Source organism: Sinocyclocheilus anshuiensis, unplaced genomic scaffold (assembly GCF_001515605.1).
Source record: "Sinocyclocheilus anshuiensis isolate Anshui unplaced genomic scaffold, SAMN03320099.WGS_v1.1 scaffold816, whole genome shotgun sequence".
NCBI classification, from domain to species: Eukaryota; Metazoa; Chordata; class Actinopteri; order Cypriniformes; family Cyprinidae; genus Sinocyclocheilus; species Sinocyclocheilus anshuiensis.
In genome coordinates this window covers 304907-329444 of record NW_015554154.1, presented here as the reverse complement: position 1 = coordinate 329444, position 24538 = coordinate 304907, and the positions used below count along the sequence as shown (strand labels likewise).

Here is a 24538-nt window from a genome sequence, read left to right as displayed (position 1 = left end):
GGCCTAACGTAGATGGCAAACAGCTTTATACACTGTGGGTTTGCAGACCTTCTAGTTTTCAATTTATTTCCATATTGTCATAAATGATCAGATTCAATTGTCATATTTTCGTTGCTTTTGTGTGTGTGTGCGTGCGTGCGTGCGTGCGTGCGTGCGCTCGTGTGTGTGTGTGTGTTGAAATTTGTAAATACAGACCACTAGGGGGAATCCAAGTACAACCTCAGAAGGTTGATTGAATGATGACAGTAATGTAATTTTGGGTGAACTATCCCATTTAAACGGAGAAGTCTTACAAAATCACAAGCCAGTTAATAGAGTTATTATTTTTTTTCATTTACGTGTAACCTGTCTGCTTATAACATCTTATTAGAAAAGAAATATGCCTGGTTTAAAATCACAATAATACAAAAAATGGGGAAAACAGTGTCAGTAGCCTATATTTCTTTATTATAAACATTATTAGCTTGTGAATTATTATTAGTTTGTGAATTTCTAAGAAAACACTTGCCAGCAAGATTATTGTTTGTTTTCTTCTTTCTTTCTTTGTTGTTGTAGCCTACGAAATCACACTAGTATACTGAAAGTTGCCACGCGCGATTTCATGGCATTCGTTTTCGTTATAGGTCAAGGATCCTGTCAGCCAGCTCTTATCTTAGGACTGTGACTCCAGACAGACTACAGACCCTAACCTCTTTGACAAGGGCGCAGATTACTCGTAGCTGTTGAAGGCCAGACGACACAGACCTCCCCTTACAGAACACCAATGGAACGTACGAGAGTGACTCACGTAGTCTGTGCGCATGCTTGATTTATTTGTGTTGATCGTGTTCGAGATCTCATCATCATACACCTCTCTGTCAAACATGTGATGTGCGTACATAAAATGCATTTTTTTGGTTGTCCAATTAGTCCAAATGTTACTCGTTTTACAATGAAACACTTAAATCGCACTCACAGCATGTCACAGTGGTTGATAGTAATTCCAGTTCACCGTGGTTCAGCTGTGGCAGAACCTTCTGGATTCACACCTAGATTATACGAAAGCCAGCTGCAGGGCCCAAGGCGAATATATAGTCATTACAACAACTGCAAATAACTTTCCTTCATGTCTATCTCCATCTGAATAAACCCTTCCATGCAGTTGTCAGTATGCAACAGCTATGTGACCGTCTGATGCTGGAATGACAAGGCGCTGACAGACCTGTGTGACAGTGGTCAAACGAGTAGGTTATGCTACCCAACATCAAATTTGCGGACAGTTGTACGTGGAATTGATAAACAGTTATTTAATAGAATATGACTTTTGAAAGTGCCAAAAGTTTCAAAAGGACACCAAGGAACTGTCATTCCGGCTAAAGTAATGAAATCATCAGCATATCCTGCAATGTATTTAAAAGTAGTAGGTGAATAGGGCTCTGTCAAGACACAATATTTGTGTATTACAATGTGCCTATTTAGTTAAAGGACAGGGCTGAGTTTTTAAAGGTAAGGTCAAGGCAAGATACATAAATCAAAAGCTAGTGGTTGTTGATGTTCAGTTGTGTCCTTTATGTCCCAGGGTCAAAAGGTGGACGCTGGACATAAATAGGCCTATGAGAGAAAGTGAAAGCAGTCGCAAAGTTATGTATATTAATTCCCCATAAAACAACCTTCAGAAGATATTGAAAAAGACACAAAATGTTAGTCCATTCATGTTTTATTTACAGTAAAAAAAAGTTAAGTAAAAGGTGAAGTTTTTAAAAAAGTTTGTTTGATTTAAAAATGATTTGATGCGTTTCATGAGAGTTTGAAACAAAAGACCCCTCAGAGCCAGAATTGACTGTAAGGATGAACTCAACTCACAGAATGAATTCAGACACTGTTACTTCAGTGTGAACCAGACAAGCATCATTATCATTACTCTTGACAGAAAGGTCAAACTAGCAATGCTTGACTGATGGCATGAGGAAAGGGGTCCTGCACTGGTGGGGAAGTAAACACACTTTTTTCATAACTGTCAATCTCTTTAGGCCTATTTGTCCAATATAAGATTTTCTTGGGGCTTTTTATACAGCATATTTTCATTAGCAATAACACACCCTCCAGTATAAAGCATCTCTTTATTTAATTCTAGATGGAAATTGATACTATTAAATTCAGGCAACTAAATGCGTACTTTACCTTATGTAGGCTATAGTATAGGCACACATCCTAAACCTATTCTTTATTTGCTGACAAGCACATAAAATATAAAGCGGAATACAAAACTACAGATGTAAAAGCTGTGGCTTCCTGAAGCTCAGAGGTTGTTCAAGAATACTAAAAATATTACAAACAAACAAAAAAGCAGTATGATTGGGAGGGAACATCTGAAGATTCTTTGCTACAGTCAGACTCTAAATTTAACCCATCCGGTCCCTGTTTCCTTATCCTCCATCCACCTTTAGATTCTTTAGTTCTGTCATCCAATGGAGGTGATGGAAGGTGGGCTCAATCATAGGTCATGGGTGAAGGGGTGGAAAGGATGGCTGACAAGCACATAAAATATAAAGCGGAATACAAAACTACAGATGTAAAAGCTGTGGCTTCCTGAAGCTCAGAGGTTGTTCAAGAATACTAAAAATATTACAAACAAACAAAAAAGCAGTATGATTGGGAGGGAACATCTGAAGATTCTTTGCTACAGTCAGACTCTAAATTTACCCATCCGGTACCTGCTCCCTTATCCTTCATCCTATAGCTTCTTTATTTTCTTTAGTTCTGTCAACCAATGAAGGTGACGGATGGTGTGCTCAATCATGGTGGTAGATGGCTGAAGGGGTGGGCAGGATGGTTTGGGGCATGTACTGTGTGACATTTGGGGGGTGTGGGGCGGGGGTATCTATTAAAAGAGAAGTGTTGGTGTTTGAGTCCACAATGCCTGTTTGTTGGAACCCTGTAGGGACACTCAACCAGGATGCCAGAGCCAACTAAAAAAACAGGTATGACCGTGTTTATTTTGTTCATAATTCTTTGACAAATAGCACATTTTAATAAATAACACATTTTTGTCAGTCAGGAGACTTTTAATCGGTGTTGTTTTGAGTTGTTGGTTGAGAAAATGTTACCTGAATTTTAACCCGATGTGTGCTGGGTTTTCTGTGATTATGTTCTTCTTGATTATGTGAATTGTTGTTCTGTATCATGTGAACAATTCATCTGTAGTAATTTGAACAACATATATTGGGCAATGTCAGTTGATTTGATGAGCAGTTTCATAATATTATCACAATGTTCTTTTTAAAAGTACTGCATGCTGCAGCTGCTGTTTTTAAAGCCTACTGTACATATAGAAAGCATTCAAAGCATGTGACTGTAGTGTGCACCATTCTTGAAGTTCTTCTTGGCAAAAAAAAAAAAGTATAAACTACCTGCTTTTAAACCAAAACACCATTTGATGGCCTATCTAAGCAAAAGTGATAGAATAATGGCAGTGGATTAAAGGACTTTTTTTTCCAAAAGTGCACAGAATAACCCTGCCTAAACGGGAATTAAAGGATTGTCATAATGTGATAGCACCTGTTTTGACAGCCTACTGCGGTGATATTCGCTAAGCCCTACAGCATTCTAACAATGCTGTTGCATTACTTTTTAGCATTAAGCAATGGAGTTGTGGTAGCCCTAAAATCCATCTGCAGACGCTTTCTCCTCCCTTTTTAATCTCTTCAGCATAATTCAAAGGTTCTAGATGAGTGGCTGTCTTCCAGGGGCCAGGGCCAAATGGGGTCCTCGGAATACTTCCAGGGAGGCCCCAATAAGTCTTAAAATGTATGTAGTTATAATCTTAATTGAAATGATAAATAATATGTACAATATTAAACTGACATACTTTTTAAACAACAAATACCAGCGGTAAAGCTAAGATAAGAAGGTCGAATATTGTCTTGGACAAAGTTAAAGGAGACCAAAAGGGTGAGAAGCACTACTCTTGACTTCTCCACAGCAATATAATCTTAATAATAGTTTATCATGACTGAACAGATTTTCTTTTGAAGGCTTTTGAGTGACACACCCAGGCTTTGTTTGAGGGGCAACCATCAGCATCTAGTATAAGCTTCATGATAAATGTCACCTTCATGAAATAGTTTCCCTTCCATTTCAAATGAACATGTTTCGTGCTTACCATACATTATAGTTCAAAACATATTTACCACAGAGACATCATTAGTTTATTATCACTGCTCCCAACCATCCAGATGGCAGCACTGGAACAAAGACAACGTGGATACCAGCGGTTTTGAAATGGCATGAGAGGGATCAGTCCTTGATAAACAACAGAAATAGATCCTAGCTAATCCATCTAGCAGCTACCTGGGGCTGTGTCAACGTGGGGAGCACATGCATTATATTTTTAAACCCAGAGGGTTGGCTTGTTTTATGCTCAAACCATTTGTACTGATGTGACTGAAGATGTGTAACTCAAAGTGAAAGAAAGAACAATGAATAAGCATGTAAGAATTCAAGGCATGCAATAAACTAAATACATCATGTGTTTTAGTTTTTTTCACTGGACATAAAAATAAGGCCACTACAAATCCATTTAGTTTAGAATTACATTTATAGTTTGGAATGTAGATAGCACATTGCTAAAAAGCACGACAAAAACAATACGAGTGGAATTTGTCTTCGATTTTTAATCCTGACCAATTATGTAATAACTTTGCTAAGTTTGGTGGGCAAAATTATATATTGTAAATATAAATTAGACGTCTTATAATTCTTGCTTTTATTTTAGGGTGACTTAAGTGTACATGTTTTCTTGTATTTCTAAACGACATCTCAGCATAAGGCCATCTTCAGACACATTTAAATTATGTGATATCGGAGAGACTAGAGAGGAAAAGGGGTCAGGGCAGGACATTTTCAGAGATAAGACCTTGATGTCGAGATTTTGGAAATGCATCCTTTCCTTCTGACCTACCCTGCGTTCCTCACTCCTTCAGTCTCAGCTTTCACCAAGAAACCAAAGACTCAGACGGCTGAGATTGGGGCAACGGTCATATTTGAAGCAGAGACTGAGAAGACTGATGTAAAAGTGAGATGGCAGCGAGACTCCAAGGACATTGCATCCAGTTACAAATACACCATCTCAGCGGAGGGCAATATGCACTCTCTCACCATAAACAATATAGTTCAGGAGGATGCAGTGGGATATGCTGTTATTGCTGGCGTGTCAAAGGTCAAATTTGAATTAAAGATAAAAGAATCAGAAGGTGGGTGATGTTTGGATGGTGACTCACATCTTCCTGTATTTAACTCACTTTTAGCCCACCTTTGGATTATTTGTAAACCAGTCACAGAGCACCACAACCAATTCTCCTTTCCAATTCACTTTTCTCTAAAGTTGTGACTGGTTGTTTTTTAAAGCACCTTTTCTGAGCATGTTGTCACCATTTTAAGAATTTCCCAGCCTTCTATGGAATTTGGGAAACTCACCAGAACTCTTATAGCTGTTCTTCACTTCAAACACTTATGCCCTTCAGTGTCCATTCATGGAGCTTGTGATCCTGTTAGGCATTGTGCATGGACAAAAGATATGTATGGGTTCAATTAAATACTGGAGGAATAGCTAGCCTAATAAATCTTTCAATCTTTCATTACAAACAGATTTAATTTGAAGCTATAATCATCAGGAGAAAAGCAACACAATTATCCTTGTTGAAACAGAAGTAAATGAAAAAGCTCAATGTAACACTATAATATTATAATAATATTAGTGCCAATTTTTAGCACACTTGTCACATGATATACAGTATGGCCAATGTTTCATATCCTCCATTAATGCTGTGCTTTATCTGGATATATTGGGACTAAAAGGAGTTTTAAGTCTCTACCAGTGTTGTTTCAGTCAGTGGTTATTAGTCAGCTATTTAGAGCCATTTATCCAATATCCAGACACAGTGGAAGATGAAAAGCAAGACTCTGTCCTAATTTGCGAGGCCATTGGAATCCTGAAGAGAGCGATATCAAAGCTAAAAGGGCCCATGAGAACAAAACTTTGCACGTAAAAGCATGTTCATTAATAGACAGGTATAGCGCATTTTGAGGGCATGTGTAAAATGTTTTTAGCCTCTGATTTTTTGCCTCACAGAATCTGGCTTTAAGTTTAAAACGCTATACTCAAGAGCCCCATGAGCTGAAGAATTAGCATCTTGCTCTGACTTAGACCTTTTTTGTGATATGTAATTCCTTTTATAGATGCAGGAATGATGAATTATAAATTAGTGATGGAAGTAAGTAAAGAAGTAAAAATTTCTATGACCCAGATGGGTGAATATCACTTGTTTTCATCTGCCAAAATGGCATTTTAAGGATTTTTTCACTGTTGCAGTGAAGGAAGCACAAAAAGCTGTATCCCCAGACCCTGCCATTGCAGAACCTAAGCCTGAAGAACCTAAAGAGGCTCCACCAGCACCTACTGGAAGCTCAGCCTCGGACACCAGTGGAACCGTGTCAGATGGCTCAGCAACTGAAGGTGAATACAAAAGCACACGGACATATTTAAATATGCAAATTAATTTCATTACACATTTAAAAATATTAAAATTGACTGGATAACAAACCTATTGTTCTGTTTGTTCTTCAAGGTCTGCTTGAGAGTCATCAGCCTGACACAAGGCAGGACCTTACTGGTCTCTTCACTGAAAAGCCTCAAAGTGGGGAGGTAAATGTAGGTGAGTAACAGAGCCTCTGGTCACGAAGAAATGGATAGTACATATGAAATATATTTTTTCTTCCAATCTGTTCCCCAATGTAGGTGAGAACATTACTTTTGTTGCTCGGGTGTGTGGTGAATCTCTGCTGAAGAAGCCCACAGTAAAATGGTTCAAAGGAAAGTGGATGGATCTGGCCAGCAAGTCAGGAAAGCACCTGCAACTCAAAGAGCACTATGACCGCAACTCTAAGGTCTGACAGTGGTCAATACCAAACAGTTATGTAGTATACTATATCAATATTGTGAACTTGAAAGTCAAAAGTAAGCAAAAGGAACCTTTTCTATTCAGGTGTACACCTTCGAGATGCATATCATTGCAGCTAAAGCCAACTTTGCTGGAGCTTATCGTTGTGAGGTCTCCTCTAGAGACAAGTTTGACAGCTGCAATTTTGACCTGGTAGTACATGGTAATAAAAATAACTATATGCATGCTTAATAAATATCAACAAGGAATGAATACGTCTTAATTGATAACAGTACCAAATTAATTGGTAATGTGTGCTTTTCACTGTGTACATTCTACCCCAGAGGCACGTACAACAGATGGGTTTGATATTCGCACTGCATTTAGACGCACGTGAGTATTTGTCTTTGTTTTTAATTAACTACAAATAATTCATTTTAACAACTGCATCATCAAATTTGAAAAAGATGATTACTCATGCAGGCCAGCAGTATCATGCCATTTCGCAGCATATTAAAGTGTTGGTTTGTTTGCTTTCTTGAATGTTGTGGGGTTTGATGACATGATTTTGTGTGCGTAGATCCTAGCGCTTCTTTATGTGGTTTGTTTTAATGTAAAGATAGCATTTGAGTCCATATTTGGGATTTAACATTTTGTATTTATATTGCATTAACCCTATTTGGAACTGCTGATTACCCAGGAGCACCAGTGCAGGTGGTAAGAAGAAGATGGGAGAACCTGGCAGGTAGCTATAGGGGTTTGCTGCAGCAGCTGGGGATATACTGTATTCGCACAGTCATTGTCTTTACCCAACCAAACCCTCTGCTTTGTCATCAAAGAGTTCATTGAGTCCTTCAGTGTCCATCCGTGTCCCTCTGTCAGTCATCTGTTATAGCTTGCCCTTTTCTTTCTGTCCTTTTCAATCTTCCCCCTTTGTCTGCCAACATCTAAGGAGAGTGATATTAGTCATTGCTGATGCTTTATGACTCACTCTCCAAGGATCTTTGCAAACTCTCATTTCCTTTCTGTTCTCTTCTTCTGTCTCTTCTCACACTTTTCTCTGTTTTTGTGAGAAGGGCAATTTCCCAACACTCATTACTGGTGTATCAGAGGCAGGGGGCCTTAAAGTGAATATGATTTCCCTGTCCACTGATCTTTTCAAGTGCAGACACTGATTAGGAGCGAGCAAATTAGAGGATCACACTAATAACGCTGCCACCAGTTTAATCAGACTGTGTGACTGTTTGAAATACTTTCATTCTGGTTATTTGAAACGTAATAACAGAAATCTCTTGATGCACTTCTTAACTTTGGCTGACACCTTGTCAAAAATCAGTGGAACTAGCTGCGCAAACTTTGAGTGACGTGTCTCTTTTGTTGCTCCTCTTCATGTCTTTAAGACGTTCCTTAAAGAAAGCTCATCATGGGTCATACATGCAAATCCTTAAAATACTACTAGCTTCACAGATCAGAAAGAAGACTCAAGATGATGAAAGAAGGATCGAGATGATCACTTGTTATAAAATTGTTGCCTTATAATAACTATATAGCTGCCTAGGTCTTTGACATGTATACAGTAATGTGTGATCATAGCGGGCGTCTGCTATGGATTTCTTCTGTACATCAGCATTTCTGTGTTTTTAACCCTCGTCTTTGACATCCTCCAACAATGTGCATTCAAAAACAGTATAGAGCAGCTCTGTTCCAGTTTCTATTGCCTCAGTAATGCTGTCTGTATAATGCGCATGCATTGTTTGTGCATCTACACACCTGTCCCATATGTGTCAGTATACACTACCATTCAAAAGTTTGAGGTCAAAAAGATATTTTAAACTTTTTTTGTTGTTGTTTAAAAGAAATAAATATATTTATTCAGCAAAGATGCATTTACAATATAATAAAAAATTTATTAATAATAATAGATGCTTCTTGAGTACAAAATCAACATAAGTCGACACTGAAGACTGGAGTAATGGCTGCTGAAAATTCTGCTTTGCCATTACAGGAATAAATGTTAAAAGTATATTAATCAGTTATTTTACTAATACTACTGTTACTGTTCTTACTGTAATTATTGATCAAACAACTGTAGCCTTGGAGAGCATAAGAGACTTCTTTCAAAAACATTTAAAAATCTTACCGATCCCAAAACTTTTGAACAGTAGTGTTCATCCATTCCATATGTTTTATAGATAATAATACCAACATAATTGATATTCTGTTCTTTTACAAAACAATTTATTAAATACATTTCCGTTTTTAATAAATGACTGCATTTTAGTGTTACAGAAGCTGTTTTACCTAGTTTGAAAATGTACCTACCTTACAATGAGGTGAGAATGTAACATAGTTCTGTGTGCTCATGTTTTGTGGTCCGTGATTCCTTGCTCTCCTACAGTAGCACAGATGCAGGTGAAGACTCAGGAGAACTGGACTTCAGTGCTTTACTGAAAAAGAGGTGAGTCTTTAGAGATCTAATTCATCAGATACATTCATTGCCTACTTTAAAAGTTGGGTTTAAAATCTGAGACTGAAAATGCAATATTTTAAGTGAACGATGTAAGTCAAAAGTTGCACTGAAATAATTCAGTTTTAATGACATCAGCACTCAAGCTAACATGATTCTGAGCAAGTACATTTAGTTCTTTAATGGAAGCAATAACACTTAACATTTGTACAGAGGAGTTTACATGCTCAGTATCACAAATTTTTGATTAGTGACCTTTGAATAGTTTAATCAAAGACTTTAGATATATTTAGATGCCTTAAAGTGACTTTGGTTGAATCTAACAAAATCATGTTTAATTTTTTTTTTGATTGATGCCTAAAATTAATTTTGAATCCAAGCTTTTTTAAAGTGTTCTCAGCTGTTTGAACTCGTATGGTGTGAATGAATTAATTAAATATCTTTCAAATACTGAAATGTAAGCTTTATTTAGTTATTTTTTGCATTTGAACTACACAATGATTTTTTCCTTCTAAGGCTCATCTATGTATAATTTTTTCCCCGTTTTTCTCCTCTGTGGCTGTTCCACTCCCATGTTCAGAGAGTAAGTGAGTCACACTGATCTGACTGCGTGTGCATGAAGGAATGTTGAGTGTTGTATTGCCGAGTGTGTGTGTGTGTGATACCTTGATTATTCTCTCTCCTAATCAGCCACTGATTGCCAACTTTAGTCCTTCTAGGTTTTTCCACTCCGCAGACTGCACACCCACTTGGAACTAGATAGACAGAGTCACGTTTGAATTATTTTTAGCAAACTCCTTCATCATTACTCATACACTCCTAATTAATCACATTAATAAACCTAGAACTCTCACGATTCCTACACCATTTCACATCCTACGCATTCATCCCACATTCACTGACTTTGACACGACAGCATAGCAAATTGGTTATGTCAGTAAACACTGTACGTTCACGCAAATAGTTTCTAACTCTTCGAGTTTAGTAAACACAAAAGGCACATGAAGATAACACATTTAAATAAGGAGGAAGTTTCTATAGGCCACAATGACTCTGCATGCTTTAAGTGCCTTTATAAAATATGAATTGTAAAATGGTCTTGATGGTTTAACAATGCATTGTTATATGATCTGAGAACTTGATAATGTGCAATAATCTGCTGTGGTTTGTCTTACCATGCTTGACGCTTGGGTTCTGCCTCTACATAAGTACAGCAGTTTCTTAAAAACTGGCCCACGGTAAGAATTTTTTTAAACATAGAGAATAAAATATCTATTGAATACCATTCATTAACATTTATCCTATTTATTAGCCACGGTAAATTGCATTTCTATACTTTAATAAAAAAAAGTTTGAATGAATAATGTACCTAACCTGCTTAATGCCTGTCATCATTTACTCACCCTTTTGTTGTTCCAAACCTGCACTCTCAGAAAAAAAGGTACAAAAGCTGTCACTGGGGCGGTACCTTTTCAAAAGATACACTTTTGTACCTTTTAGGTACTAATATGTACACTTTAGGTACTAATATGAACCTTTAAGGTACCAATATGGACTCGAAATGTGTGCCTTTTGAAAAGGTACCGCCCCAGTGACAGCTTTTGTACCTTTTTTTCTGAGAGAGTGTATGATTGTTTTTCTTCTGTAGAACAAAAATATATTTGGAAAAATGTTTCAACTGTTTTTATCCATACAGTGAAAGTCAATGGGGTCTATTGCTGTTTTGGACCCCACTGCATTGTATGGATGAAACACATTTTCAATCATCTTCTTTTTTGTGGTAGCCTACAGGTTTGACACAACATCAGGCTGAGTAAATAATGACAGAATTCTCATTTTGGGGGTAACTATTCCTTTAACAAATGTTTAAAAACAATATCAAAACATTGTGAAGTTATAAGATGTTTGGACTTGATTGACCTGTTCTGATCAACCTCTATCCACTGTTGTGGGTCCGCAGAGCTGTTCATGTGAGCACAGAGCCTGAGGTAGATGTATGGGAAATCCTCCAGAAAGCTCCACCATCAGCGTATGAAAAGATTGCCTTCCAGTATGGAATCACAGACCTGCGGGGGATGCTTAAGAGACTCAAAAAAATGAAAAAAGAAGAGAAGAAAAGTGCAGGTTTGTAACCTTGTAACTTTGTTAACTGTACAGGCCACATAAGTGACACATATACAGTGCCTTGTAAAAATATTCATACCCCTTCATTTTTTTTCTTGTTTCTGCTATGTTGCTGCCTTATGTTGAACTGCTTTAAATTACTTGTTTTTACATACACCACAATAACAAAGTAAAAAAACACACCGTGACAACTTTATAAAAATGTTATTAAAAATAAAAAAACAAACAATTACATTGCATAAGTATTCATACCCTTTTCTGGTACACTTGAAATTTAGCTCTGGAGCATTCATATCGCTTGACACTCATCCAGGCCATCCCATACACCCAAACAAATTCTAAAACACAGACAACACTATTTTTGTATGGCCATCACAAAAACTCCTTAGGCTGGTGACATGCAAAATAACTTTTGATTTATTCGTCCAAAATGTGGCATATTCCTTGACATTCCGCGTAATAGGAGTTGCGTTTTTATGACTGGATTCTTTCTACAAACCACTCCGTGTTTTCCGCATCGCGGCCGTATGTCTCATATTTTAGAGTAGTCAGTGCAATTTGGGAAAGAAATCAATTAAATCTGAATGTGGACGCGTGTAAATATTCAAATGTAACCCCCTTTGTAATCGTTAACATTTTCATAAGTAACTGTAATTAAATTACACATTTTTTCTTAGTAACTGTAACTGATTACAGTTACATTTATTTTGTAATTAAATTACGTAACGCCGTTACATGTAACTAGTTACTCCACTTCAGAAGGAGTTAACCTGTGGCAAATTCAATTGAATGAGTATGATTTGGGAAGGCACACACCCCTCATCAAAAGGTCTTACAGCTGAAAATGCATATCGAAAAAAAAAAGAGTGCACTATTGCCTGTAGAGTGCACAAAGAGTTCAGAAAAAAATCTACTGCATTAAAGGTTCACAGATGCATGTAGTCTCCGTTATCCTTAATGGAATAAGTTTGGAACAACCAGGACTCTTCCTTGAGCTGGCCTCCTAGCCAAACTGAGCAATCGATGGAGAAAGGTCTTGGTTAGAGTGTTGACCAAGACATGATGGTAACTCTAGTTGAGCTCCATATACTGTATGGAGATGGGAGAAACTTACAGAAGGACAGATATCACTGCAACACTCCACCGATCTGGGTTTTATGGCAGTGTGGCAAGACTCAATCCACTCATTTCACAAATGAAAACCCACTTGGAATTTGCAAAAACCACCTAAAGGACTCTCTGACTGTGAGAAACAAGATTTTCTGGTCTGATTAACCTGATGAACCTCAGTTCCAAGCATCATGTATGTAGGAAACCAAGCAGTCGGCTTGGTGTGTTCCGGGCTATACTGTATATGCAGATGGGAGAAACTTACAGAAAGACAAACATCACTGCAACACTCCACCCATCCGGTCTTTATGATGACGTGGCCAAACTCAATCCTCTCCTCACTGAAAACACATGAAAACACACTTGGAATTTACAACAAAGCACCTAAAGAACTCTCAGATTGTGAGAAACAAGATTCTCTGATCTGATGAACCGCAATTCCAAGCATCATGTTTGAAGGAAACCAGGCACTGCTCATCACCTGCACAGTAGCATCCCAACAGTAAAGTGTGCTGGTAGCAGCCTGTTTTTCATCAGCAGGGACTGAGGGACTTACCATAGTAGAAGAAAAGCTCTACACAGCAAAATATAGTGATAGCCCTAATGAAAACTTAGTCCAGAGCATTCAGAAACTCAGACTGGGCAGAAGGGTCACCTTTCCAGGACAATGACCCTAAGCACACAGCAAGAGTGGCTTATGGACAACTCTATGAATGTCCTTGAGTGGCCCAGCCAGAGTCTGGGCTTGAACCCAATCAAATATTTCTGGAGAAACCTGAAAATGCCTATCGGCCCCATCCAACCTGACAGAGCTTGAGAGGTGAGGAGAAGAACGGCAGATTATTACCAAATGCAGAGGCGCAAAGGTAATTTAAAGCAGTCTAACATAAGTCAGCAACATAACAAAATGTTTAAAGAAAATGAAGAGGTATGAATACTTTTGCAAGGCACTGTAAGTCATTTACTAATTTGACTGTTAGCGATAGGTCACGTTGCAATGATGATGGTGAGATATATTAAGGGGATTAGAACAAAGTATACTTTCCTACTCCCAGCAGTTTTGTTGCTTCAAAACGGATCTGTTCAATAAAAAACCTCAAACGTTTTTAACATGCTCATGTGCAGCACATTTGTTTCTAATAGTGGTGACTTAGCTTTTCATCTTTATTTTAACCACAGCATTTCTGAGGAAGCTGGACCCAGCCTACCAAGTCGAAAAGGGACACAAGATCAAACTGCAAATTGAAGTGGCCAATCCAGATGCAGAGGTTAAATGGCTAAAAAATGGACAAGAGATACACCCAACTGGAAGGTATTTACTTAGGTCCTTTCACTGTAAAAAAAAACATGTTTGAGTCGCATGCATTCCCAAAATAGTAAGTATATGGAAAGGATTACAATTAACTCTATTTTTTTGACGTCTGGCAACACTGTGTGCTTATGGATGGATGGTGTGCGCTTCCTGCTCTCCGCTGTCAACCCTAGCAAGTGAGTGGCACTCAACAATATGCTTATGACAATATGTAGCCTAAACATAATCAGCAACTTCAAGGCTTGTCTCTGTGGGGTTAGATGTCTCAAACCTCCTGTTGACTATGAATATGCAGGGACAGTTTTCCAAGAATACATAGCAGCTCTGTAAACTCAGATGTCAGCTGTGCCGATGGATGGAGGCTGTCAGATGTTTAAGGACTCAAATAACAATAGAACAAAAACTATCCTCAATGGCTAATAATATTTTTCAGTGACCTTAGTTAAAAAAAACCTTTTATAAAAATACATCTTGTGAACTGAAGATTTTTTTATTGTCATATGTTTACAATTGTCTATTATTTATTTGCCACAATATTTTTGACATTATATTGTCATCATATCAAGGTTTTTCACGTTAAACAAGCGTTTCGTTCATTTTCTGACATGTATTGTTAATGTATGTTTGGAAGAGCCTCTCCAACAGTGATGCTTTGTCCCCATCTAGAGAACAAACCTGGATCTGCTACTAAACAATTTCTCATCTTCCCACAGGTACATCTTTGAGAGTGTAGGCAACAAACGCTTCCTCACTATCAACAACTGTACTCTGGCAGATGATGCTGCTTATACCTGCATGATTGGAGATGAGAAGACCGTCACTGAGCTCTTTGTTAAAGGTAATTAACTTGCAGACAGGAATCTCTAAGAAAAGACTAAATGTTATAGACCAGTAAATATTTGATATTATTTTAAATATTTTTAGCTCTATTATTTATGCATTTTTGTTTTTTATTGCTCTCTGCCTTCAGAGCCTCCTGTTCTGATCGTACGTAACCTAGAGGATCAGATGGTTATGAAGGGAGAACGAGTAGAGTTTGAGTGTGAAGTGTCTGAAGAGGGGGCTCAAATCAAATGGTAGATCTGTCAACATGCACACACTTCCTTTTCCCTTCCGTTAGTAGTGACAAATGTGCATCCATAATGAGCATGAAAAGCTTATATCTGTACTAGCCTGCAGTACACCAAAGATATCAAACAACACAAGAGAAGAGTTTAGAAAAGGTGAACATTTCTCAGGCTGTCCTGGATGAGTCAGAGTCCTGGCATTCCACAGAAGTCCAGTAGATGGCATATGTGTTTCTTTTAGCATGGCTGGCTGGCTGGTTGGGTGAGTCACACTGACTGACAGATAGATGGTGGTGTGTGAGTGAGTGCTGGTTCTGCCATAGCTGTAGCCAAGGCTCTATATCACCCTGGGCTGTAAATGATCAGTGCCTGGAAAAGGTCATAGCAGCCTTTTAGCACCTCACAAGTGTCCTAGAATGGAATGAGAAAGTCACTGGCGGTTTATGGCACCTCTCTTGAATAGTGGATGACTTTCATGATTAGAGAAAGGCAAAAGTAGATACTGTTCCTAGTACTGGAATGCCACAATGTAGGACTTTAATATTACAAGTGTAAAGGGGTAATAATGTGGTTTTGTGTCTTTAATCTAAACTGATTGGAATGAATCGGCATCTGATGTAGAGTTGCATCGCTTGGGGGTCGGTGTAAAAGCTTATGTAAGCATGATTAGCAGCTATCAACTTAACATAAATCGTTAGTCCTTTACTATGTCAGCCATTTGATTTATCCCAATTGCTCCCACTAACCCGCTGTAATGCTCATAAATCAAGCTTTACATTTTAGAGGTTGTTACTATTGAGTACTATTATTGAGTATTATTGAGTGCCATATTACTGTTAGCCTTGACAGTACCAATGTTTCTGTTCTTTCATGTTCAGGTGCAAACTTTCTTGGAATTTCCTTCTTGTAATCTTTTCTGTCATCATTTTTTACCCAACTGCATTTATGTATATTTATGTGTAATGTACACACACAGTTTAATGAGACTCTGGCCTAAGCATCAACTAATATTAATGAATACCAAAATTCTGACCTGTACAGGGAGAAGGATGGAGTGGAACTTACCCGAGATGAGTCCTTTAAATATCGCTTCAAGAAAGATGGATGTAAGCATGTCCTTATCATTAATGATGTGACCAAGGAGGACTGTGGCCACTACAGAGTGAAAACCAATGGAGGGCAATCATTAGCAGAGCTCATGGTTCAGGGTAAATATCTGAATTTGGAGAGTTTCAAGTCCTCCTATATTTGCAGCCACAGAGGTTTTCAGATTTGTACTGTAACTTATTGAACAAATTCCACCCTTGATAGTGGAAGGGATCAATTAATTATATATATTATTGCTGTCAAACGATTAATCGCAATTAATCGTATCCAAAATAAAAGTTTTTGTTTACATAATATATGTGTGTATACTGTGTATATTTATTATGTATATATAAATACAAACACATGCATGTATATATTTAAGAAAAATATGTTATGTTTATATATTAAATATATTTATATATAATATAAAATATAAGAATATAAATATAAAAATGTATACACATGTAAATATTTTCAAAATATATACTGTATGTGTGTGTATTTATATATACATAATAAATATACACAGTACACAAACATATATTATGTAAACAAAAACTTTTATTTTGGATGCGATTAATCGCGATTAATCATTTGACAGCACTAATATATATATATATATATATATACTTTGCACATAAAGTAGTCATTAAGGTTTCACGCTCATGGCCATGTCATTCAAACTTCACCTCTCATCAGTTTAGAAAACATGGCCACCAACACTTTTGTACAAGGTTAACATTCACAATGCCAACATGCCAGCTATTGTTAGACCGCCTGACCCATATATTTTAACAGGGCAGGTGACTCTGTCTGTTCCTCCCTCACTCTCTCTTTCTGTCATTGTCACACACTGCTCCATCCCTCTCTTTTAATAGCATCTAAGAAAGATTTATGACTCATTCCCTTTCTCTCCCATTTCTTTTTATTGTTTGCTTCTGTCTCTTTCTCACTCTCTCTACTCCCTCTGTCTCCTATTCTGAGTCTTGAAGCATGTATAGCACTTTACAAGCAAACTGATACCCAGGTATGTCTGCTACCAGTTTGTCTGGGCTTTTGATCAAGTACAAGAGGTGCCAAGAAAAAAAAAGCTGCCCAATAATACTGTAACTCTACCAGCCCATCAGTGGGATTGTTACCTTTCTTTACCCCACCTCTCTTTATTATCTTAAAGGGATAGTTCACCCAAACATGAATCTGTTACTCACCTGCATGTTGCTGCAGAACCATATGATTTCTTTCTTCCGTAAACCACAACAGACAGGATGTTAATGCAAATGGTGACCAGGGTTGTCAAGCTCTAAAAGTAAAATAAAATTATTATTTTTTTTAATTAACATTTTATCAAATTTTAACTTGCCTAAATCCCTTACAAAAATGGTACAGTATCAGATGTCAATACTATGGGTACAGAACATTTACTAGCTATATTCACAAACTATAGTGTTTACATGTTACATCAAGGTACTTCAAAGGTTTTCCATGTTACTATGATGTTACATCTAAAAACATGTTATTTCCAAGTTACGTTTTAGTTAGTAATGATAACATATGCTAGAATAGCTTTTGTGGTGTAATGTGGTAAGCATCCATAATTAGTTTTTGGTCATGTGTGATGACTGTGTTCTCTTTGACCTCTGACTTTTAGAGAAACAGCTAGAGGTCTATCAAAACATTGCTGACCTGACGGTGAAGGCCAAAGACCAGGCTGTGTTCAAATGTGAAGTTTCTGATGAGAATGTAAAAGGCATCTGGTACAAAAATGGAGTGGAGGTGAAACCTGATGCCAGAACTCATATCACACACATTGGCAGGTAAGTGCATGTGTGTTACTAAATATTAAGTTGGAGATTTCCTCATGTCTATAAGTAAAAGTCTCAAATGAAGGTTCATTCTTCAAATTTAGGTAAAAAAAACAACAAAAAAAACATGGTTTAGCTAAACCATGCGTGTTTAGATTTAGCTAAACTAAATGGTAGCTATACAAGTAACTCAACCTGCAAAAACACTGCATACTGCCAAAAGCAAAAGCAGCTCTAAAAGAGGTATAAAATGTAAAGTATAATAAAACATGGTATTCATAATGAAATATTAGTAAAATAACATTTAAATAATAAAATATAAATAAAAACAGTGTTAGTGTCTTAAAAAGTAAACTACATCATCGTAGTCATGTGGCATTTTTATGGTACCGCTCAAGTATTGTGCTTAAATCCCAAAAACATGTCTAAAACGTCATAGTCCGTTGTAACTTAATAGTAATTTTAGTTTTTTAGGCGTTTTGGAATTTCTTGACCTGTACCTTCAGCCAGCGTTCTTTTTGTTCCCTCTGCTCTGTTGTAAAAGTTGTAAAAGAAACGCTAGTTACGTATGTAACTGTGGGTCTGTGAATTCCAGATGGCCACCAGAGGCAGTGCTAAGCACTAGTGGATAATCGCTGCGTCAGCTAGATAGGCCGAGAAAAAATAACAACAAAGTCACGTCATGACGTCGACCGAGATGCGAGGATATAAACCACAGCAGCTCGATGTCCAGCCTCGGAATGCTTTCTCGCGCATTCTGAATGATGAGGAACTCTGGCGGTCATCCGGAATTCACAGAACCACAGTTACATACGTAACAACTAGCGTTCTGTTTCATTCCTCCCGACCGCCAGAGGCGGTGCGAAGCACTAGTGGATGACACATACCAACACAGTCATGAGGAATGCCACCCACCTGCAAACATCAAGGATCTTCCAGAAGGACTGCAGAACTCACATCATGGGAAGCAGCCACGTTGACCTTGTAGAACCGTGCAAAGGTACATGGAGAGGACTGGTAGCAGCTGCACAGACTTCCCCCAAGGAAACGCCCTGTAAGGCAGCCCAAGATGAAGAGACAGCCCTAGTAGAGTAACAAGTAACACCCAATGGTAAAGGCTGGTTAGAATTACTATATGCTAGCTTTATCACCTCAACAATCCAACGTGATAATCTTTGCTTAGACAAGGGGGCGCCCTTGTGTACCTCACCATAGGAGACAAATAACTGATCTGTCTGTCTAAAAGGAGCAGTAAACTTAACATAGCACCTCAAAGCTCTTACAGGACAGAGAAGATGAGACCTCCCCCCGCCTGCATCGGAAGGAGAAAGAGGAGGTTGAAAAGCAGTCAAATTAATAGACTGATTCACAAATTGTGGCAACAAGACCTTAGGGAGGAAGGCTGGATTAGGCCGAAGGATGACCCCAGAATCCTCTGGTAACCAGTGTAAGCCCGGTACACTCACTGACAGGGCATGAAGCTCGCAAACGCGTTTAGCAGAAGCAATGGCTAACAGGAAAGATACCTTTAAGGACAACCACTTAATATCCACAACATCCAATGGTTCAAATTGCGGTGTGCAAAGAAACTCTAGAACAAGTGGCAAGTCCCAAACAGGAAAGGGAGTAGAACGAACATGCTTTATACGTCTTGCTCCCTTCAGAAAACTACATACAAGGTTGTGAGACCCCAAGGATGCACCATCAACCGGGGCATGATAAGTAGATATGGCAGCAACATAAACCTTTAAGGTAGAAGCCACCTTGTTGTCATCTAAAAGATGCTGCAAAAAAACTCAATACTTTCGGCACAGTACAATGAACTGGGTCAAGTCCTTGATCCCCACACCAACAAGAAAAATCCTCCACCGAGCAGCATAAAGCTGTCGTGTTGAAGGAGCCCTAGTGTTACCAATAGTGTTCAGTACTGCTGGCTCACAATCAGTTAACTGAGAAGTGGACCCACTGGCCAAACCCAAAGCTGAAGACGAGCTGGATCTGGGTGCCAAACACGGCCGTTCAGCTGAGAAAGCAGGTCCCGTCTGATGGGAAGCTGCCACGGTTCACAGAGGGGCCTCCTGTAACAGACTCAGAAGAAGAGGAAACCATGGTCTGGCTGGCCAATGAGGTGCCACTAAAAGCACCCTGTGTTTGGACAGGAATATTCGATGTAGGGTCTCCCATAGAAGTGGAAAAGGAGGGAACGCATACAATAGGCAGTTCGGCCACTCGTGAGCTAATGCATCCTGTCCCAATGGGCTGGATGTCTCGGTCCTCGCAAACCACCAACGGCAATGTGTGGTTAACTCCGAGGCAAATAGATCGACCTCTGCCTTGCCGAACTGTTGCCAAATCAGCTGCACCACATCCGGGTGAAGCCTCCATTCGCCCGGAAGCAGTAGATCTCTGGACAGAGCAACTGCCACATGATTGTCCGATCCTGGGAGATACACTGCCTTTAATGAAGCCAGTCGGCCCTGAGACCATCTGAGGATTTTTCGGGTTAGCTGTAAAGATGCAAGAGACCTGGTGCCACCCTGGTGATTCAAACGAAAGACTGTCGACGTGTTGTCAGACCGGACAAGCACATGCGGCCTAACAGATCTGGTAGGAAGTGTTGTAGTTCTAGATACACTGCCTTCAGTTCTAGAACGTTGATATGTTCTAAGGCCTCCTTTGCTGACCAGTGACCACCAATCCCCCTCTGGTTCCATGTTGCCCCCCATCCTGTTAGCGAAGCATCGGTTGTGATCACTTCTCGATGAGAAGGCACCACCCCTAGTGGCATTCCAGCCCTCAGAAATGTTTCCCGTTTCCAGGGTTTCAGTGCTCGGACACAAGCAGGAGAGACAACAATCATGTGATGATGTCTCGTTGAGTTTAGCCCTAGGCTGTTGCTCCACCTCTGAAGGGGCCTGAGGTGTAGCAACCCTAAGGGAATCACAGCTGTGGCAGCAGCCAACATCCCCATTAGTTGTAGAAGGACACCATAAGTTATCCTTGCTCCCAGGCGGAAACGAGTCAGTAACTGAAAAATACTGTCTGTCCGAGTGTGAGACAGTGTAGCAGACATTGTGACAGAACTGAGCGTTATTCCTATGAAGGTTATGGTGTGCTCTGGAACCAAATGACATTTTGTGTCATTCAAAGTAAGGCCCAGATTCTGTATGTGCTCCAGAACAATCTTGGTGTCGTAAAATTAAAAAAACACTGAGTGAGCAAACATTTGTGAGATAGCTAGTTATAATGGTAATTATACGCTGACGTGGCCCTCCTTGATGGTGGCGGGGAAAAGGGCAGCGCGACTGAGTCTCTTCAGCCACTCTATGTCACTGTGGCATTTGAAGTTGTGGACCGCTGTGGTGACGCAACCGCTGCTCTGAGCTTGAGTAGCGTGGGTGAGCCGGTGTCAATGGCATCCTAAAAGAAGGAGCCCGTGGGGCCTGAGTTAACTGTCGTGTGGCCTCTGATAACTTCATTCTCTTTTCTAATAGTTCAGAAATGTTGGGGCCAAAGAGATGCCCCGGTACAATTGATAGTTCCCTCAATGTCTTCTTACAATCTTCAGGCAACCTTGCCTGAGCAAGCCATACCTGGCGTTGTGCTGTTAGAAGGGTCGCCGACAGTGTCCCCATGCGTCACATGACCTATAGTCAACAGGGCAGTCTGTAAGAACTGAGGTACAGAGGGGTAAACATTCGCTGACTCCAATGTGGTGTTACAGGCAAGCAGTAGTTGGCAAATAGTATTCTCTGCTCGGGTTATGTAGGCTACAGACTCATATGCTTTTTTCAGTAATGTGTTAGTACGACCACATTGTGCACTTGGGCAGGGTACATTGTCTCTAAGCGCTTCATCTGGTGATACCACCAATGCTGCTACCGGCTGTTCAATTTCAGGTGCCCAACCCACCCCAATAGAATCAGCCTCAGCCATTGAGGCAAGAGTGCGGGCTGACTTTGACCTCCTCATAGGCGCATTGGAGCTTGTTAATGCACTGGAAAATTCAGTAACAAAGTCCTTACATGGTGGCATGGTAAACGTACTATCAGCATTTTGACTGAAGAACACATTCAGTTTCAGTCTAAATCGTGAACACTTTTGATTCATTCTTTGAAAAGAACCTATTCAAAGAATCATTCACTGGTTCTGAATCAAAAAAGTTGAACAAAACCGAAATGATAAACAAACTTTCGTCAGAAAAGTAGAGTTTGTCGAGTGCTAACGCCAGGTCCCTTCTTAATAAATTAAAAAATACAGAAAATATGGATGTTACAACATCACTTCGCTATTTGTTACAACCGTGCAACACTGCTAAGTTGTTTATATTGTGAAGTTACTTTTTTATTTATATTTAGGATTCATAAACTGACCATTGATGAGGTAAAGCCAGAGGATGAGGGTGACTACACCTTTGTTCCTGAGGGCTATGCCTTCAATCTCTCTGCCAAGCTCAACTTTTTAGGTAAATCCTTTTAATTATTACTGAAGAGTTTAAACTGCTCTTTAAAAAAATAAATGAATAAAAATTTGTGCCATTGTTTTTTAAATTATTGTGTTTTATCTTTACAGAGGTCAAGATTGACTTTGTTCCTCGCCAAGGTAAAAAATAAAAACAGCATTAATATAATTTATAATCATGATGTGTTTCTGGTAACTACATTAAACCATAAATATTGAAATGAAAGAAAGTAACCCTTTTTTGGAACACTTCATTTTTAGAAATGTGTCAACATTTTTTTTTAAAGATCCTCCCAAGATTCATCTGGACTGCATGGGCCGCACCGCTGAGTCCACAATCTTGGTTGTGGCTGGAAACAAACTGCGACTAGATGTACCAATTACTGGAGATCCTGCCCCCACTGTGGTTTGGACAAAAGGAGAAAAGGTAGGAGCGATTCATTAAATTTAGTCTGGTATCGATTTCTAACAATACCTGTCTGAGCGAATAGGTCTGAGCTGTGTTTCCCAAAAGCATTGTAAGCCTAAGTAGATTGTAGAAACCATTGGCAGTAATGATCTGTAAGATCTGCTTGAAAAATGCAGCCCTGTCAAAAATGGCAGAATACCCAAACCTACACTAAACTTTTCCTTTAGAATGTTATTTAGTTAGAAACATTTTTTTTGAGGACAAATTATGTTTTTGAATTCACCTGCAGTTTGTGGTATGCTTTATATGTGTACTGTAATTCTTTACGATTTGCCATGTTGTCCTACAAATGTAACAGGAGATCCATCATCTGGGCTTCAGAAGCCTTGAAAGGTAGGTACTGTAACATCTCCCAGCCATAACCAGAAAGTCTTGTCGAGGCTCACTGGGACTGGGAGTTTTGTGCTGAGATGGAAAGTTGACAGTTCAGTTTCTCACACTTAACCTCTGACATGGTTGCCATGGCTTCACAGCTTCTGCTCTGCTCATGTAGGGTAGCTTTAAAGAGGGAGAGTCACGACCTGAACCAAGGCATACATGGACAGTGAAGAACGGTGAAGTGAGTTTGGGCCTTAACAATCCCCGACTGCTTGTACACTGCACATAATCATGTGTCTTGTTTGCTTCTTGCTTTGGCTGTGATGTTATTGACCTATGTTGCATGATGTTGCAGTCTTGATCAATTTATCCAGGGGCACACTCCATATATATATATATATATAAGTATTTCTTTTTTTTAATATAGTTTAGTGATTGAAATTGTTAAAATTTGATAAAGCATCTTTTTTCTTCTCCACTTTAACTGTGGTTTGTCTTTTTCTGGGTAAAAAGGAAACAAGCTGCTATAACATTAACACAAGCATCACTTTGACACACAAATCATCATACTTTTGAGATCTTGACAGTTATGAAGCAAGTTTTTTCACACACACCACACACAACTCTGTAGAATACTGTGTCTACAAGGTGAGTGAAAGTTCGTAAAGTATAAAGTTTGAAAATAAAAGGTAAGCACCATCCATTCATAGGGGGTATTTAACAGGTAACGTATATTATCTGATAATTCAGATATTTGTGGTATCTATGGGTGTTTTGGTATTTTGGCAAGTTTTATATTAGATCTTCCTCTGTGATCTATTCCTGATTGCCTGAATTCAGAGTTGAATTTGAAGGCCTGTGATCGATCCAGATTGATTTTTAACATTTTTAACAAGTGGTTTTGATTGGTTGTTCAGGTGCTGACAGACTCAGATGGGCGTGTCCATGTGGAGAGTACCAAAGGCCATTGTATCTTTACAATTGAGGGGGCGGAGCGTCAGGATGAGGGCGTGTACTCTGTCATTGTACGCAATCCTGCTGGAGAGGATACAGCTGACATTAATGTCAAAGTTGTTGGTAAGCTTCTTTAAACCACATTACGATGGGTACGTTTCACAGCTGTTTTCTGGGAGGCTGAAGTTAGGCCCTGATTTCATTATGGGCTATGTTGCAGCACTCTTTTGTACACTTCAGAACTGTACTCTTCACTTCAGAACTGCACTAAAATATAATGCATCAAACGAAACTGTCCACATCTTTTTCTGTCTGTTTATTATTATTATTTATTGCCTTCAGGAGGTTTGCAGTATTCAAGTGTATAGAAGAGAGCTGCCATTTGAGAGCAAAATGCCTTTAATGTAGCTGCATATTAGCTGTACAGAAGGAATGGCGTGACTAAGCT

General features: G+C 38.9%; 1 protein-coding gene across 1 annotated transcript in view; it reads left to right on the top strand.

The window, feature by feature from the left end:
* The first annotated feature begins 2897 nt into the window (after positions 1 to 2897).
* Positions 2898 to 24538, top strand: part of LOC107670721 (myosin-binding protein C, cardiac-type-like) — a 29854-nt gene continuing 8213 nt past the window's right edge. Inside the window, 20 exon segments of the mRNA XM_016463433.1 lie at positions 2898 to 2960; positions 6350 to 6493; positions 6606 to 6692; positions 6776 to 6924; positions 7023 to 7140; positions 7262 to 7310; positions 9316 to 9375; positions 9965 to 9967; positions 11345 to 11508; positions 13798 to 13930; positions 14104 to 14106; positions 14644 to 14768; positions 14901 to 15006; positions 16039 to 16205; positions 17735 to 17900; positions 22247 to 22353; positions 22461 to 22490; positions 22637 to 22776; positions 23312 to 23377; positions 24054 to 24213. Of these exon segments, the coding sequence (XP_016318919.1) occupies positions 2936 to 2960; positions 6350 to 6493; positions 6606 to 6692; positions 6776 to 6924; positions 7023 to 7140; positions 7262 to 7310; positions 9316 to 9375; positions 9965 to 9967; positions 11345 to 11508; positions 13798 to 13930; positions 14104 to 14106; positions 14644 to 14768; positions 14901 to 15006; positions 16039 to 16205; positions 17735 to 17900; positions 22247 to 22353; positions 22461 to 22490; positions 22637 to 22776; positions 23312 to 23377; positions 24054 to 24213 (2002 nt within the window). The 5' untranslated portion in view covers positions 2898 to 2935.